The sequence below is a fragment of the Talpa occidentalis genome, unplaced genomic scaffold (genome assembly GCF_014898055.3).
Source record: "Talpa occidentalis isolate TD23 unplaced genomic scaffold, MPIMG_talOcc4v2.1 talOcc4.7, whole genome shotgun sequence".
Classification (NCBI taxonomy): Eukaryota; Metazoa; Chordata; class Mammalia; order Eulipotyphla; family Talpidae; genus Talpa; species Talpa occidentalis.
In genome coordinates this window covers 63,500,032-63,517,922 of record NW_023605083.1, presented here as the reverse complement: position 1 = coordinate 63,517,922, position 17,891 = coordinate 63,500,032, and the positions used below count along the sequence as shown (strand labels likewise).

General features: G+C 41.3%; 2 protein-coding genes across 6 annotated transcripts in view; one reads left to right on the top strand and one right to left on the bottom strand.

Moving 5' to 3' along the window:
* Positions 1 to 2,038: 2,038 nt before the first annotated feature.
* On the bottom strand, positions 2,039 to 8,458 carry LOC119232206 (basic proline-rich protein-like). Its single transcript, XM_054688593.1, has 3 exons — positions 7,956 to 8,458; positions 7,183 to 7,228; positions 2,039 to 2,653 (listed from the first exon to the last, which is right to left on the bottom strand). Exons 1-3 carry the CDS (start codon positions 8,456 to 8,458, stop codon positions 2,318 to 2,320), a joined length of 885 nt encoding a protein of 294 aa, XP_054544568.1. The 3' UTR covers positions 2,039 to 2,317.
* PTBP3 (polypyrimidine tract binding protein 3) overlaps positions 8,342 to 17,891 on the top strand; it is a 77,730-nt gene continuing 68,180 nt past the window's right edge. For 2 of the 5 annotated variants that reach the window (XM_037494140.2, XM_054689610.1), the window contains exons 1-2: positions 8,342 to 8,464; positions 11,318 to 11,351. In XM_037494140.2, coding sequence (XP_037350037.2) covers positions 8,457 to 8,464; positions 11,318 to 11,351 — 42 coding nt within the window. In that variant the 5' untranslated portion in view covers positions 8,342 to 8,456. Of the gene's footprint in view, positions 8,465 to 9,094; positions 9,205 to 11,317; positions 11,352 to 17,891 lie in introns of those variants that run through there. The other 3 variants (XM_037494139.2, XM_037494141.2, XM_054689612.1) reach the window with 3 other exon arrangements.

The following is a 17,891-nucleotide window of genomic DNA, read 5'->3' as shown; positions in this document are numbered from 1 at the left end:
AAGAACTGGAGTACAGACCAGAGGTGGGGGAGGGGTGAGAGGATTCACTAGAGACAGTGGGGGACAGAACAGGCAGATAGACTTAAGTACACTGCTGAGGGGAGCAGCTGCCAAGTCAAGAGAGGTCTGCTGCACCATGTGGGTTGCTCCCTGGCCAACTGAGGGATCGAACTCAGCTGCAGTGGCTGCAGACAGCTTCATAGGTTGTGCCTCAACCCATGTGCCACCAGGGAGGCCCCTACAGAAAAATCTTAACCCTTTGTTTCAATGATTCTCAAAGTTTGGTCTCACCACCACCCAAGAATCTACTAGAATTGCAAATTCCTGGCCCCCACACTTGAATCAGGAACAATCCATGTATAACAAGCTTGCCAGTTGATTCTGGTTTATATTAAAGTTTGAGAACTATTGTTTTACACTGATCATTCACATTATCAGTGATCTTAAATTGCCAGTAATTGGCATTCCATTTGTTTGAATATTTCCATAAAAAAAGGTTAAAAAACTCAAATAGAGAATATATATATATATATTAGTTTTAAGATAAGAAAATTAACCTAGGGAAAAAAGAATCTGTATATTTGAGAAACAACAGACTAGTACTTCTCAAATTGTAAAAAAAAAAAAAATTTAAAAATTTCAAACCTCTGTGCACTAAAACCTTTGTAAAAATAACTATAAAATAAAAAAAAAATCTAAATTATTTTATTTGATTCAGTAGAAAGTTTTGTCAATTGCTATGAATGTTTCTAGACATGTTTTCTCACATTTCATTTTTGTTAGGGACTAGTAATGTTTTTTTCACCAACATGTTCCATGGTCCACACTAAATAAATGATTCTGAAATTATGCACTCAAGGAATTCTGCTACTTTGTAAATTCCTAATAGTAATATAAAGTAATAGTTACAAATAAATATAAACATTGTGAACATGGAGATAACTGCATATAAACACCTTTTAAAGTAACATATATTGAATCATTTAAAATTTCCTGAAAAGCTATTAGGTAAGTACTATTATTATTCCCTCCTTATAATTCTTACAGCAGACAGGTTAAATAACTTGGCCCAGTTCATACTTCTAGCAAGTGCTGGAGATAAAGATTCTAAATAGCTAAACTAGCTCTAGATCAGACTCTTAACCACCTGCATTATTATTAGCTTTATTTCCTAGGCAAAGGTGTTCCTTTTCCTAACTCAGTGTGCCAATTTTTCTAACTTTTTTGATAAAATGAATGAATAGAATTTTCTCCTCCTGTGGGAGTGGGGTGGCAACTTGAAAATAAGCAGATGAAATACATTTAAGCATATTGTATTTCCAAGAGATCGCCTTCTTATTCCTAGGTAAGAATTCACCCTGACTAGAGTGGAGTACACCAGTTTTAAGGACAAAAGGTCAGTGCTTAAGGGAAACTGTGATTTTTAACAGTGAGGTGATTATAACTTGGTTCTCATGTTTAGCCTCACTATCTCATGCCTATATTTTTAAGGATTTTCTTTGCATAACGTGGAAAAGGCTGATTTATTAGACTTGGAAAGACACAGGACCTAGGGGATCTAGTTTGATAAAAAGATACAGTAAAGGAATCATTCCTTCTTCAGCAAATCCAGTGCAACTTTGATATGGGCTGATAATCCTTACTATAGGCCAGAGACAGTTGACTGCACCATCTTTGCAATAATGGAGTCCTCTGAACCTAGCAGTGGTTGTGCAAGAGCTTCAAATGGTGATGATGCTATTGAGGTGACGCATAGAACCAGGAAAGTGGGCATGGTTGCCACAAGGTCAGTGAGTATGTTGCAAAACTCCTCAAATAGTTGGAAAAGACTTTGAAGGAGGGCTCAAACTGGACAGATTCAGCAGAGTCTGTGGATGCGAGTCTGTGTCAGCCAGTGTCACTCATTTTCAGTATGAACTGACTACCAAAGTGATATAGTCTGAAAAACATGAATTCTACTCCCACATATTTTTTAAGGCTTTGAAGTTTGTTATTACTTAACCAGTGAGTAAATAACAAATACTAAGGGAATATTCCGCAAAGTTTCTTTATTTTGAAATAATGATAAATCTGTTACAGGACAAGGAGAAGCACCCCAGAACCCTCAAACCTGCCTGCTCTAAATAGATTCTACTATCTGCCTCATCAAGACAAAACACACTCTAGTATACAAGACCATTAATCGAAAGGAATTTTAATACAATTAGTGTGCAATGCACAAAAGACAAAGAATATAGTTCCAAATCAAGCACCCAAAGTTACCCATCCCCTTGTGGGTAAAAGTCCACCCAAATAGGGTTGGCCCAAAGCAGGGCCACTAAGGCCTGATAACCTGCCACAAGTCTAAAGCATCTTCTGGTGGGTACCCACAGAAAAGGGTCAGAAACAGACAAGTCTGGAAGGAAAAAAGCAAAATCAAAATCAACACCGCCATTGTTAACCTCCCCAAGGGTCTTTCACCCACATCTGTTTGAATCAGTCCAGGACCAAAAGGCAAGTGCAGCTTCTTCACATGTCTCTCTGCTCCTTCAGGTATCCTTCTGGCTCTCCATTCTTCTTCCCTCCTCTCCAGTCTCCTCTTCAGCTGCTTCTCCTCCCTTCTCAGCTCCACCCTCCCTTGGGTGGGGCAGGGTCCCTTTTCCTGGGGACCACCCTGTTACAGATTCAGTGTTTAAAAAGTATAAAAATAAGTCAAGTGTATCCTTCACCCAGTTTCTCCTAAAGGTAACATCTTAATAACTATAGTACAATATCAAAACCAGGAAATTAACAGTGGTACATCCACAAAACATTCAGATTTTGCCAATTTTACATACATTTGTAATGTGTCTAAAGTTCTTTACAATTTCATCATGTACGGATTTGTATAATTGTTACAGGGCAACCCCAATGTGATATGGGTTGCCTGACTGGGGGTCCTCACCCATGAGCTTAAAAAGGACTTAAAATTAACCGCAGGCACACACAAAAAGGTTAATAAAGGGTTTATTTACAAAAGGGGTAATAAATTAATAACTCAAAGAGAAAGAGAGGGAGATTAATTGGGGGAATGCATCCCACCACCAGTTCCACTGAGCTGGAACTCCAACAGCATGATGAATGAAAGCCCGTGAAAAACCAAGAGACCCCCAAGGCCCCACATGTCTGGTTATATACAAAACCTGGCTGCTTAACTCCACCCTCAGTTCCCAGCAATCCTCCCTTCGGTGGTGAGGACATTATGGGATTTGTAATCCTTGGTGTCTAGGATCTCTTTGGTCTTGGGTAGGGGGGTGGGGGTCCATAAAATCTGTTTGTGGAGTTTGTTCAGGACATCCTTTCCCCTCAACATAACCAGCTCCACAGTCAAGATGCAGAACTGTTCTATCACCATAAACATCCCCCATCCTATTCAGTGTGGTCATACCCTTCCCACCTTGCTGTTAACCCCTGGCAATCATTTCTGTTCCCCATTTCAATAATTTTGTGATTTGGAGAATGTCATGTAAATGGAATCATAAACTTGAGGCTTTTTTTATTCCATATAATTTTAGATGTTTCAATTTGGGAAATACATGTTAATGATTGTGATTTTGTATCTGTCATGGAATAAAATATCAAGTATCTACTGCCTCAGATTTCACCTATGGCTGGTCTTATTTCTCACCTACTTGGCATCTTTGTATTACTTTATATCATTTTTAAAAATTACAATTATTGAGGAAAAGTCAGTTTACATCATTCTATTGGTTTTAGGGGTTATAAATTCAAACCTCAACAATTGTATGTTTGTACACCATGCCTACCACCATTACTTTATATCTCTCTCTTTTTTTTAAGATTTATTTATTTACGCATACAAGAGCTGGGGTACAGGCCAGAAATGAGGGGGGTGAGAGGATTCACCAGAGACAGAGGGGAGAGCAAAAAAGGCAGATTGACTGAAATACACTGCTGAGGGGAGCAGCAGGCAAGATAGGAGAGGTCTGCTGTGCCATGTAGTTAGCTCCCCTGTCTGGCTGGGGAGAGAACTCTTGTGCCCTGCTGCAGTGGCTGCTGATAGCTTCATAGTGCTGCGACTTAACCCCTTCCGCCACCAGGGAGGCCCCCATTACTTTATATCTTAAGAATAGGGTGGTTAAATGTTAACTACCACAGATTACTGGAATGCCTTAAGGCAAGTGTTCAAAGGTTACATTTTGTCCTAACATCATGATGGTGGGAGGAAGGTCTTATCAGATGAAGGTGTTCCAGGATCATTTCTTAAACAAATTAGGAAAAAAACACAGGTAAAGAAGGTAAAAATGTTAGAAAACTTATAAACTAGATTTTTGTAACTGTCTTGCTTTTCAAAAGTATGGTGCAAGTAACAATAATGTGTTACTCTGTGAACCGTCAAGGAGCCAGAAAACAACATAGAACTCTCATGTAAAACCAGGTCATGTATGTAATATCAGATCATTCCAGAAGTTCAGAAACTTCTAAGATTACAAAAGGCCAGTTTTTCTGTCTTATGGACTATGGAAATTGCTAGGATTCATTCTAAAAGTGGTTCTAAAAGATTAATTCCTTTTACTTACTGTCTTTGAATCAGAAGGACTCACAAACCTTTGGGAACTCACTCCATTGTTTTTAAAAAATTTATGACCAGGTGGTGCAGTGGGTTAAGCACAGCGCTGTGAAGCTGTCCACAGCCTCTGCAGTGTGGGTTTGATTCCCAGCTGGCTGGGAGAAACCCACATGGCCCGGCAGCCCTCTCCAGTCTCGGCCGCTGTTCCCCTCAGCAGTGTTTTCAGTCTGACTGCCTGTTCTGTTCCCTGCTGTGTCTCTGGTGAATTCTCTCACCCTCCCACGCCTCTGGCCTGAACCCCAGTTCTTGTATAAATAAATCTTTAAAAAAAATAAAATTTATGGCCAAGCAGCAGGGTAAAAGGAAAAGGTTTCACCTTGTTTTCTATTCTGAACTATTACTGTTGTAAAACTTATTTATTTAGGAAATGCTATTCAATTTTGTTCAACTTAGTCAACTGTCTGTACATGGAGACTTTTCAAAGTTAGTGTTAGTAATATGGACAGTGAGTTTCAAGAGGTCTACATTTTAAAAAATTTACTGAAGTAACATTGCATTATAACAACGTTTTAGCTATGTGCTACTGAAAGTCAACAGGTATAAATATTATATTAAGTTCACCACTAAAAGTGCAATGTTGTTCTTCACCATTTATCAATAATTGTCTCCTTTTACCCAATTTACCTACCCCTTCTCTCCCCTTCCTATTGGTAACCACTAACTATGGTAACCACTAACACATATAGTTACTTCTATATATGTGAAGCTATATGGCATTTGTCTCTCTCCATCTGACTTATTTTAGCATAAGTCATAATAGCCTCTAGGTCCATTCTAGGACCATTCATGTTGTTGCAAAGGGTAGGCTTTATCCATTTGTTAGCTACCTTAAGGCACAGGATTATGAGAGAGACATCTATACAGGTATTTATATAGATATATGTAATAATGGCTGTACCAAAAAAGTATAGCTTTGGGAAATCATTTTGCCAATATTTATCAAATTTGAAAATGCTCATACTCTTTCTTCTGCAATTGTACTTTTAGAAATCTTGTTTTTAAATGTAATTATGTATGTCCAAAGATGTTCATACACACATGTTCTTGGCACTATTGTTATTTTAAATAAAAACAATGTAAATTTCCATTATTTTGTAAATGGTTAAAGTTACATGAAATTATTAAATATATGTAACATTAAATAGAATTAACTAGATAAAAAGTACTGACATGAAAAAAATTATCCAGGTCTTTAAGTGAAACAAGCAAATAAAAATGGTGAAGCTTTAGAAGGATATAACACATAATTGTTACACGGGGTATCCTGGGCAGGGAATAGTTTGCAAAGAATAAGAACTCTTCACTATATCTTATTGTTTGATACTTCCAAAATAAGTATATATTACTGATGTAGTTAAAAATAATAAGGAAATTTCATCTCCCAAAAGAACAAATGCAAGACTACATCAGCTATTTATCTTACTGACATTTTTTTTTAAGAGTGGAAATTTATTTTTTTTAAAGGTTTATTCATCTATACAAGAGCTGGAGTACAGTCAGAGGCGCGGGAGGGTGAGAGAATTCACCAGAGACAGAGCAGAGCAGAACAGGCAGCCAGACCAAAGACACTGATGAAGGGAGCAGCGGGGCGGGGCAGGGCAGGAGAGGTCTGCTGCGCCATGTGGGTTTCTCCCTGGCTGGCCAGGAATCGAACCTGCACTGCAGAGGCTGCAGACAGCTTCACAGAGAGGCGCTCAACCCGCTGCGCCACCGGGGTGGCCCCTTACTGACATTTTTTTTTAAATTTTTATAAATTTTATTTTTATATTCCCCATACAATTGCAACCCCTTTATTTTGACCCCAATCCCTCACCTCCCCGCCCCCCCTCCCCTCATAGAGTGTCTCTGGTTCATAGTTTTTGTTGATTTTGATTTTCACTTTCTTATAGTTATTCATTTTCCTGGTCCCTTATTTAAGTTTTCTAGATTCCTGCTATGAGTGAGACCATCTGGTATTTTTCTTTTTCTTTCTGGCTTATTTCGCTGAGCATGATCCCTTCCAGCGCCATCCATGTTGCTGCAAATTGCATGTGTTTATCTTTTTTGATTGCTGAGTAATATTCCATGGTGTATATGTACCACATCTTGATCCAATCATCTATTTTTGGGCATTTGGGTTGTTTCCAAAGCTTAGCTATTGTAAACAGTGACATTTTTAATGTCAGTCTGATGAGGTAGGGTAGCAGTGTTTATAGTTGCAACTTAGTATTTGAATTTAATGTGCAAAACAAAATATACTTGACCATCTGGAAAGAGGATTTGAGGTTAGCTACAGTTCTTTTAAAAGGGCCTCACCAAATAAGCTGTATAAAAAATTTCAATAATAAACTGACCCAAGAATCCATTCAACCATGAAGGCTGGAACTTGATCTTCTTGGGTATCCTTGCAGTGCCTGGCAAAGTAGATTTAAAAAACTGACTGAATGACGGATGAATCAACAGTTTAAATCTTTTTAGTAGCACCCACTTACTTAAAAAAAAAAGGAAATTAACAAAGATAGATGATTGAGATTCTTGTTACTCGCTTTTCAAATGAGAAGACGAAAGGGAGCAGACCCCCTCTTTCTGCTCACGTTAAGAATTTGGTCCAGGATGTGCAAGGGTTCATGTTTTGGTAATCTGTGAATTGAAAAGTTATTCAATTTCAGATTTATATATTACAGTCAGCCCTATAATTTATATTATACTCAGAGCATAAACGGAAACAATAAGCAAGCCTCCACTAGTTACAGATACAAGAGTGTAAATATTTGCTCAGTCATATATGTAACCATTTACATAAACGTGTACACACACTCAGCCTAGAGAAAGGCATCTAGTGGCAAAATGTTGTCTTCGGTGGCAAACGTTTCCTGGTGTCAAACTGTGGGCAAACCACTGTGTCTAAATTTTCACCCGAGAAACGCGAAACATGCCCTCACAGGTGTGCTGTCTGTTTACAAAATAACGTGGAAACTTTCTGTAAATGATGGCGATCTCGCGGCCATTCCATCTAGAGTAATTACTGTCTGATACAAATTCAATCCCAGACTGCCCGGTCGCAGAGCACCCAGACACTAAAGTAAAGCAGCACAAAAAGTCAAATGTTGCCAAGTTCGGGGCAGCGTTGCCCCTCCTTCACCTTCACCCCAACTACACCTAACGGGACTCCCGGTGCGGGTCCCAGACGTCGCTTCCCGGCTCCGGGCGGGGCCCGCGCGGCCGGGGCTCACCCTCCCGGGTCTGGAGCCGCGACGCCGCCCGCGCGCCGGGCCTCGGACGTCGAGCGGGGAGCCGAGCCCCCCTCAGCCTCGCCCACCCGGGGCGACGCCCCCGCGTCTCTGGGGCCCCCGAGGGACACTCCTACCTACTCCCCGCAGTCGGGTCCCCGACGCCTTTCCCGCCGGCAGCGGGAGGTGTCCGAGCGGGCCCCCCGCGGCGCAGGGGCGGGTAGGCCGCGGCCCCGGCGGGGCGCGGGCGGGGCGGCGACGCGGGCAGCACAAGGCGCGCGCTCCCGCGAACGCGGCGGGCGGCGGGCGGCGGGGGCGGGGTCTCCGGGCGGCGGCAGGAAGAGGGCGCCCGGGAGCCGAGCCGGAGGGCGGCCGCGGGCGGGGCCGCGGGAGGGCGTGGACACCGAGGAGCTGAGGCGAGGCGGGGACGCGCTTGCGGGGTGGGGAAGGCGGGGGCGCGGCGGTGGCGGGAGCGTCCCTGGTCTCCGCCCCTGCTTCCCACTCTCCTTCCACCTCCGACCGGGGCTCGGGAGAGGCGCCGCTCGCCGGTCCCCGGAGCCGCCCTGCTGCCGCCGCTTCCCCCCTGCGCTCGCGGTGAGCCCGTCAGTCCCCGCTCGGTGCGCTGCTCCGTCTGGGCCATGGATGGGTAAGTGCGGGGCGGCCGCGCCGGGCGGCGCTGGCCCCTCTTCCCCTCGGTTCCCGGCCGGGCGCGTCGAGGCCGGGAAGCGGGGCGCGGCGCCGGCGGCCGAAGGAGCGGTCCCGACCGAGCCCGACGGCGGGGCTTCCGGGCACCTCCTCGGGGAGCCCCGAACTGCGGAGGGGCGGTCCTCCCTCCGCAGCCTCGCCTCCCCCACGGGCGCCCCCGTCCCGGGCGCCCCTTCACACCCTCTCGCTCGCACAGCGGGGAGCGGAGGCGAGCCCGGGGCAGCGGCCGGGGCCGCCCTCCGCCCGAGAGCCGGGGCAGCCCGGCCTCCCGACACTTCCTCTCAGAAAATGGTGCGCGGCGCTGGGGGGGGCGGAGGCGACGCTCGGGGCGGGCGTCCTCCCGCTTGGGGAGTTGCTGTTTACCGGCGAGGTGGGGCGAGCGCCGGAGCTTCCCCTGGCGGGGAGGCCAGTGGCCGAGGGGAGGCGGCCCGCGACGGCTCGCGTCGGGACTCGTCCGGGGGACGGCGGCTCCGGGTGCTGCGCCCCCCGCGCGCGCTCGGCTTGCGGGGGGCCGGCCCCGGGCTCGCGCTGTGGGCGGGGGTGTCGCGCTCTGGAGCCCAGACGTTCGGACTTGCGACCGGGGACCTCCCTCTCGTACGCCCCCGAAAGAAACTTGGAGAATTCGCTGCCGAGCTCGAGAACTACCGTAGAAGTGCGGTTTTCGCGGAGCTTTCAAACGCGGTAGGCGTTCGTGAAGCCTGTGACCAAAATGAAAAGATTGAGCATCAGTCTTCGCTGGGAACCCAGGGGTATGGGGGTGGGACTTGACGTCTTAATGATTAAGGAAACAACTCGATTAGGATCTTGGTGAATTAATTGAAGATCGTAGTATATGTACATTAGGGTTTTTGAAGATCTCCAGCTCTACTATTAGAGCCTGCAAATCCACTTATCTCTGCCCATTATGCATTTGAGGTTTTGTTTGGCCTTTTACTTGCGTTTGATGACAAGGTTTCTAGAAACCCTTTAATTGTAGAAAAACTTACTTGAACTGTAAAGGCTGTGTCCATGTTGCCACTTAGTTGAGCATTGTTGTGCCGTGTAAAGACGATGGACTCTTTCAGCAATTTTTGCCTTCATCAGATAATATTCATCCTAGTTTCACAGTATTAGCTCTGTATGATATATTGGATTAACTCATTTGAATGCAGATTACACACTGCCGCAGACATTAGACAAAGTGCAATTTTAGGTTTTATTTATGGTTGTGATGGTCTTTGAAGTATTGCTTTACTTAATTGAAGTTATTTTTATTGCTTAATTGAAGCTTCTCTGAGCATTGTTGAAAATTCATTTTACACTACTTTATTCAATTTCGCACTTTACATGTGTGCAAAATATTGCTATTTTAATTATTTCTGTAATTATGCCAGTATTTCAGTTCCGGAAGACTGAAATGAGTGTTTCATTTTGAGTAGTAAATTGTCCTTAGACGGCTTGCTTGAGATGTGGAAACAGTCTAGCTTTTTGTTTGGGGAAAATTAAAGTGATAATAAAAAGGACTTTTGGTTATAGGTCTTGGTTGTTGTACTCGAACAATTATGAAAAGCAAACTCTTTCAGATAGTGTTTAAGAAATTAATTCTTAGCCCAATATGTGATTTTTAAAGGGAAGAATTGCTTTTTGGGTTTAAATACAGAGGGAAATAAGACAGGTCATTGGAAGGTTAGTTCATCTGAGAGTTCAAGTAGGAGCATGATTTGACCAGTACTGTAGTATAAACACAACCTTGTTTTTTATGCGCAAAACACCAGCTATTTAAATTTCAGAGAAATGAATTTCAAGTTTCAAACGTTTATAAGGAACAATGAACCTACACAGATATTACTTAAAACAAAGTATCATCATTAAACAGTCCAGTCATAAATGTTTACTTTCATTAATGATGACATAGGTTATTAATGATATGTAGTTTTAGTTTTCATTTAGGAGGACTGAGGCAAACTTAATTGAAGATAGTTTCCTTGGTGTTAGGGGAGAGAGAGATTTTTGTTCAGCAGATCTTTGTATGGACTTTTTTACACTTTGGCCTAAAGGGATGTGATTTTGAAGGAAGAAATTTTGCTTTTAGGGGGCTAATTAAGTCTCTACATTTTTCCATAGCCAGAAAAAATTACTTTTTCATTATTTTGGATAGTTAACAAACCAGCCAGCCACCAGTCAACCTATCTGTCTTAGTTTCCCTCAAATCCCAACTGTCTTGTGTGCATGTAAATGTTCATTTCCTTCTGAGATAATTTACACTTGACCACAGTTTTAATGTGGTAGAATTTTTTAACAAAGCAAATCTTTGAAAATTGTCATATCCAAACTTTGATGTTTGTGGTTTTTTTTTAGTGCCGAGAGACTATCTTAGCTATATTTTAGTGGCAGATATAAATTTGTAGCTACCTTTTATTTCTATGAAATCTGCTCACTGGTTTTATTTCATTTAAAACATCATACTAATGATTTAAAGAGTAAACTTTGATGATTTTAAGTTTTGGCTTGTTAAATGGAGGTAAATGAATAAACACACGTTTTATTGAAGTACACCTATACTGTTCTAAATACTCAGAGAATTTGATTTATTATTTCTTACATTGCTATGAAAGCTTTGCTTTTACACTTTGCTGTTGCCTGACTGTCCCATCACTTTTTTCTTTGTATTAACATTTCGCAATTCATCACATTCTTATTTTTATTATTTGTTAATATAATGCCTTTTCTTTTTTCTTTGATCTTATTTCTGTCTTTTAAAAAACTTGTTCTCTAACTTTGTTTTCCATTTTCTCTTTTTACTTTTTCCATACAGTGTTGTTACAGATCTTATAGCAGTCGGTTTAAAGGTAGGAATCTTTTACTATCCTTTCATAAGCATTTTTAAATCTTACTTTTAGCATTTTTTCCCAATGGTGAAACCATCTCACCTTTTCATAAAATTATTTCTTTTAATGTATGATAATGATCTTTAATTTTTATTTAACTCTCAAATAAGTAGACCTGTAGCTGTTTTTGTATTTTATATCCTTGTAAAGTGGGGCTACAGCATTGTCTTGTGTATCTAAAATGTGAATAGAAAGCTTAGCCTAAAGTTTCATGTGAACTCTCAGGTTTTTGTTTGTTCTGTTTTAGCAGTTAAATATAACCCAGGCTCTGATTTATTTTCCTATCATGTCCTTTCTTATATCTTCTCCTGAATGTGCTTATGAGTAATAAAATAATAATAGCAGCTGAAGTTTCTTTAGTTCATACTGTATGCTAGCTGTTTTATTACATATATTTTCATTATTCATTGTAATAGCCCTTCAAGGTAGGTATTAATAATCCTATTTTAGAGGTGAAAAAATAGGTTCAGAAAGTATGTGTTCATTGTGTGGTGCACCAGAATTCAAACCCATGTCTTCCTGATTCCAAAGCCTGACTTTTTTCCCCCCATTGTACTGAGCTGCCAGTAAGGAGGGTTCTGTTTGAAAGGTGAGCAGCCACAGAGCTGGATAATTCATATTTTACAGTAATCATTCTTCTGAATTCTTGGTCATTTCAGTTTTTATCAAAGTCTCGTTTATTGAATTCTAAAATAATAATCAAAAGTAAACAAAGTTCCTCAAGTGGGTGTCTTAAGGTTTTTTTTTTTTTTATCAATTTGGTATTTGATATAGCTGAGTTGAGCCACTTGCAATTCAGATTACTGTAGAGAATAGAAATAATTCATGTTTATATTACATGTATTTTATGTAAACTTGTTCCACCACTTTGTCCATTGTCTTACTAACAGTTTCAGGTATTATGAATTGTACTTTTTGAAGCCGATGGTGGTGCTCATAATCTTAAAACACCTTAAAAATAAGCATCTTAAAAGCAAGTATCATTTGAGACTAACAGTAAGATGTCCAGGATTAACATAATTGGGAATTACAATATATATCTTTTTATTTTTTAAAGATTTATTTATCTATGCATACAAGAACCCGGGTACAGGCCAGATGTGCGGGAGGGTAAGATTCACCAAAGACAGAGCGGGGAACAGAACAGGCAGACTGACCAAAACACACTGCTGAGGGGAGCAGCCGGCAAGACAGGAGAGGTCTGCCGTGCCATGTGGGTATCTTCCCCGGCCGGCTGGGATTGAACCTGCACTGCCGAGACTGCGGACAGCACTGCACTCAACCACCTGCGCCACCAGGGAGGCCCACAACTTACATATCTTTTGGAGTAGGGTGAAATTAACTACTGTGTGGAAAGTATATATCTGGATGATAAATGAAAGAAATAATGAAATGTTAGGCTTAGGAGCTGTATTTGAATACGTGATTTGTTTTTGTTTGATGGGTTAGAAATGAAGGTTATTGTAGGTAATAGTACATACTCAAGAGTGAATGTGGGCAGATTCAGAGGAAAATTGTCCATGATTTGGTTTTTTCAGTGCCTGCAAGCACTTTGAAAACAAAGATCCTTAATAAAAAATAAGCTGATTAGTTCATTAGTTGGGCAATCTATATTTTTATAGATTTAATTACTGGAAATGTCTGTAAAATTATTTACTCCATAGTGAAGTTTCTCATAAGATTGTTCTACTTCTTTCTTGGAAACTCTCCAAGGAAGTTTAGCTACCAGGTAATAGGCCAATATGACTCATTTCTCTAGATTGTATGAAACAAAATTAGTGAGTTTAAATAAATCCTTCTACAATACCAGTTACTTATTTCCTCTATTTGTTGTCTGAATATGATGATATAACAAACAGTTTTCACCAGTGGCAAAGAATGGATTTTGTGTTCTGCTCCCCCTAAGTACTTCCCTGGATTCAGAAAAGCAATGTGAGTTTCATTTTAAAGATTTAAAAATATCCTTAAATATGAAGTTCATGGTTTAGGCAAAGAAAACAATTGTTTTTAGAGATTAAGTGATTCACTTAAGAGCGTGTCATGAGAACTGAAATTTTTTTATCTTTTCTCCATTATGGAGTTTCCAGTGTCTGGATTAAGCTCTCAAAAATACTTGATGAATGAATATTAAATTATCATACAGTGGGTGGCAAACTTATTCTGGAACTAAGTCTTCTGATTTTGCTAGTGTTTTTTTCTAGGTATACCCTATGATGAGAGAATTAAATTCATTTATTAGGCTTGGAAGTTTTTTTGAAAACAGTTATATATCTTCAAACTACTTAGGTCTGGGCCATATTGTGTTTGAGATTTATTTATACTGAGTTGTATGCTCTGGATGGTTTATGCAGATTGTTGATTTTTTTTAAAGATTTATTTATTTATGCATACAAGAACGGGGTACAGGCCAGAGGTGTGGGCGGTGGGAGGATTCACCAGAGACAGAGTGGGGAACAGAACAGACAGATCAACTGAAAGACACTGCTGAGGGGAGCAGCGGGCGAGTCAGGAGAGGTCTGCTGCGCCATGTGGGTAGCTCCCTGGCCGGGGATCGAACTCATCCTGCAGTGGCTGTGGACAGCCTCATAGGTTGTGTCTTTACCCCTTGAGCCACCAGGGCGGCCCCATAGGTTGCATCTTAACCCCTTATGCCACCAGGGAGGCCCCAGTTTGTCAATTTTTGAGCCTTACCTAAATCAAGAAAATTAACAAAACTAGAAAATTAATAAAGCTAGAAAATTAACAAAATGTCTCATGAAGTATATGTTTTATTTCCTTACGTTATTTTGTATTTTGAGATTTTTTTTAGAAAAATTATTTATTTTTTATACAAGAACTGGGGTACAGGCCAGATGCGCAGGAGGGTGAGAGGATTCACCAGAGACAGAGTGGGGAGCAGAACAGGCAGACTGAAAAAATACACTGCTGAGGGGAGCAGTGGGCAAGACAGGAGAGGTCAGCCCCACCATGTGGGATTCTCACCAGCTGGCTGGGATGGAACCCGCGCTGCAGAGGCTGTGGACAGCTTTACAGTGCGGCACTTAACCGCCTGCGCCACCAGGGAGGCCCTGTATTTTGAGATTTTTTTGATTAAACCTTGAGAAGTAATTACCATCCTCAGTTTTGAATTCTTTTAAGTGAAGAACAAACCAGGTGATTATGAGTGATACTGGGTATGTTTCAAGAACTTTATCACACCAGATAAATCAGGGTGTCAGCATTGTGGGTAATAGCTGTGTGTGTGTGTATGTACCTATGTGTAGTTTAATTTTCTAGCTTCTACTTTAATTATTACTGGCAAATTTATTTTAAACTAGGTTTTTGTCCATTCCTGGTTGTTTTTTCTAGATACTATAGTAGTTAAAATAAATTAATTTTTTAAAAAATTATTTATTTATGCATACAAGAGCTGGGGTACAGGCCAGAGATGCAGGAGCTGAGAGGACTCACCAGAGACAGACTGGGGAACAGAACAGGCAGACTGACTGAAATACACTGCCGAGGGGAGAAGTGGGTGAGATAGGAGAGGACTGCTGCGCCATGTGGGTAGCTCCCTGTCCGCCCGGGGATTGAACTCGTATTGCAGAGGCTGTGGATTGCTTCATAGTGCAGTACTTAACCCCTTGCGCCACCAGGGAGGCCCGAAAATAAATTAATTTTTATTAATTTTTTTTTAAGATTTACTTATACAAGAACTGGGGTATAGGTCAGAGGCACCGGAGGGTGAGAGAAATCACCAGAGAGAGGCGGGAGCAGAACAGGCAGACGGACCGAAGACACTGCTGAGGGGAGCAGCGGGTGGAACAGGAGAGTCCTGCCACGCCATGTGGGTTTCTTCCTGGCTGGCCAGGAATCGAACCCATGCTGCGGAGGCTGTGGATAGCTTCACAGCTCAGTGCTCAACCCACTGTGCCTCTGGGGAGGCCCAAATTAATTTTTTTTTTTTAATTAAAGACTTTTTTTTAAGATTTATTTTTATTTATTTATACAAGCACTGGGTACAGTCAGAAGCGTGGGTGGGTGAGAGAATTCACCAGAGCCAGAGCGGGGAGCATAGCAGGCTGAAGGACCGAGGTACACTGCTGAGGGGAGCAGCGGGCGGCAGGAGAGGTCTGCGCGCCATGTGGGACCCTCCTCCCATGGCCGGGGAGCAGTCGGGGATCCAACCGGCGCTGCAGAGGCTGCGGGCAGCTTTTGCAACCCAGCGCTCAACTGCTGCGCCACCGAGGAGGCCCCCAAATTAATTTTTAAATGATTTTTTCCATATAAAAAGTTTTAGACTTTTTCTGGGTTATCGTCCTTTTGTAAGTACTCATGTGAGAATAGAATAGATGTAAGGTTAAGGAAGACTGTAATTGGTTTCTAATAATTATCATGCTTGTCACTTATAGGAAAATACATTTCTGTGTATTTAAATTAATTTTGAAGATCGACTTTGAATTTTTTGACCCAGGGGTTAGCAAACTACAGCCTATGGACCAAATCCAGTTTGCTGCCTCATTTTGTAAATAGTTTTATTGGCATACAGCCATGCTCCTTCATTTCCATATTGTCTGGCTATTTTCATGATACAATGAAAGAGTTGAGTGGTTGTAACAAAGATCATGTGACCAGAGTACAAAATATTTACTATCTGGTACTTTGCAGAAAGTTTGCCTACTGCTGTGCTTGAACTGTGGGGAAAATAGAAAGCCTTTGTGGCAATTTTTTTTTTCTTTTAATCTGAACTGTAATTTACATATAGGATATGAACAGTCTGAAGGGTGTGATGCAAATAGATTTTGACAAATGTATGCACTTGTGTTTCTTACTTACAAATCAAGACAACAGTACACAACTCCAGAAAATTCCCTACTACCTTTTTCCAGACTTGAGTTAGGCAACTGTTGTGAGTTGCTTCTCCACAGATTAATTTTGCTTGTTTCTAAACTTCATATATACACATACAGAATAAGCTCTCTGATGCCTGACTTTTACCCAGCAAGAGGATTTTTAATTGACCCATGTTGTATGTATCAATAGTTTGTTCCTTTTTATTTCTGAGAGTATTCCATTGTGTGAACGCATCACAATATTTTAAAATCCATTCTCTTATTGATGGACATTGGATTCTTCCCATATTTGGGCTGTTATGAATAAAGAAAGCTACTGTAAATGTTTGTGTATGTTTTGGGTTGGATGTACCTGTCATCCTACGTCAGACCTAGAGGTAGAATTAGATATGGATATGTTTAATTCTTGTAAAAAATCCCTCAAACTGTTTTTGCAAAAAATGTACTGTTTTACACTGACCAGTTTTTCATTAAGGTTCAGCTTGTGTGCTTGCAGCACTTGGTGTTGCCAGTCTTTACTTTTTACCATTCTATTAGAGTAACTCGAATTGCTTGTATCATAGTTTTAATATACTGGGCTGACAGCTAGTGGGGGTGTGTGCCCTTTCATGTGCTTATTAGCTATTCATTCATCAATTTTGTTAAGTGTCTGGTTTTGGTATTTTTTTTATAGTGGGATTCTTATAGATAATATAAGGCTAATTTATTGGTGTTTTTTTTAATCCACTCTGACAAAAGTGCTCTTTTAATTGGTGTATATAATAAACCATTCATACTTCATGGTATGATTAATTTAGCTGGATTAATGTTCATCTTGTTTATAACTGTTTCCTATGCATCAACTTATTTCTTTTTTCTTCCTTTCATTTTTTGCCTTCTGATTTTATTTTTTTATTTTAAAGATTCATTCACCTATACAAGAACCAGGGTATAGGCCAGATGTGCGGGAGGGTGAGAGGGTTCACCAGAGACAGAGTGTGGAACAGAACAGGCAGACTGATGAAATACACTGCTGAGGGGAGCAGTGGGCGAGACAGGAGAGGTCCACCGGGCCATGCGGGCCGCTGCGCGGCTGGCAGGGATCGAACCAGCACTGCAGAGGCTGCGGGCAGCTCCACAGCGTGGCGCTCAACCGCCTGCGCCACCAGGGAGGCCCTGATTTTATTTGAGCATTTTATAGGATTCCATTTATTTCCTTTCTTAGCATGTTAATTATTCTCCCTTTAAATTTTTTTTAGTACTTCAATATAAAATTACAACTCATTTAAATCCACCAACAAAGAAGACAAAAGAAAAAAAAAAGAAAGACAAATACACCTTCAGATAACAATATATTGCATCATATGTAGTACAGGTTTTGAGAGAGAGACTACATTTATATAGCCTTTATTATAGCATATAATTGTATCTTATTAGTTATTGTTGTTAATATCTTATTGTGCCTTTTTCATGGGTTTGTATGTTTAGAAAAAACATAGTATGTAGGGGCCTCCCTGGTGGCACAAGGGGTTAAGACAACCTATGAAGCTATCTGCAGCAACTGCAGCACAACTTCGATCCCCAGCCAGGGAGCTACCCACATGGTGCAGTAGACCTCTCCTGACTCACCGTTTGCTCCCCTCAGCAGTGTATTTCAGTCAATCTGCCTGTTCTGTTCCTCACTCTGTTT

Bases quoted from the DNA above. Each gene is read 5' to 3' on its own strand.
- LOC119232206 (XM_054688593.1), bottom strand. From the start codon at position 8,458: ATGGCCCAGACGGAGCAGCGCACCGAGCGGGGACTGACGGGCTCACCG. The intron at 7,229-7,955 runs GTAGGAGTGTCC...TTCAATTCACAG, and splicing joins GACCCGACTGCGGGGAGTAG to ATTACCAAAACATGAACCCT. The intron at 2,654-7,182 runs GTGAGCAGAAAG...AATCTGTAACAG, and splicing joins TCCTGGACCAAATTCTTAAC to GGTGGTCCCCAGGAAAAGGG.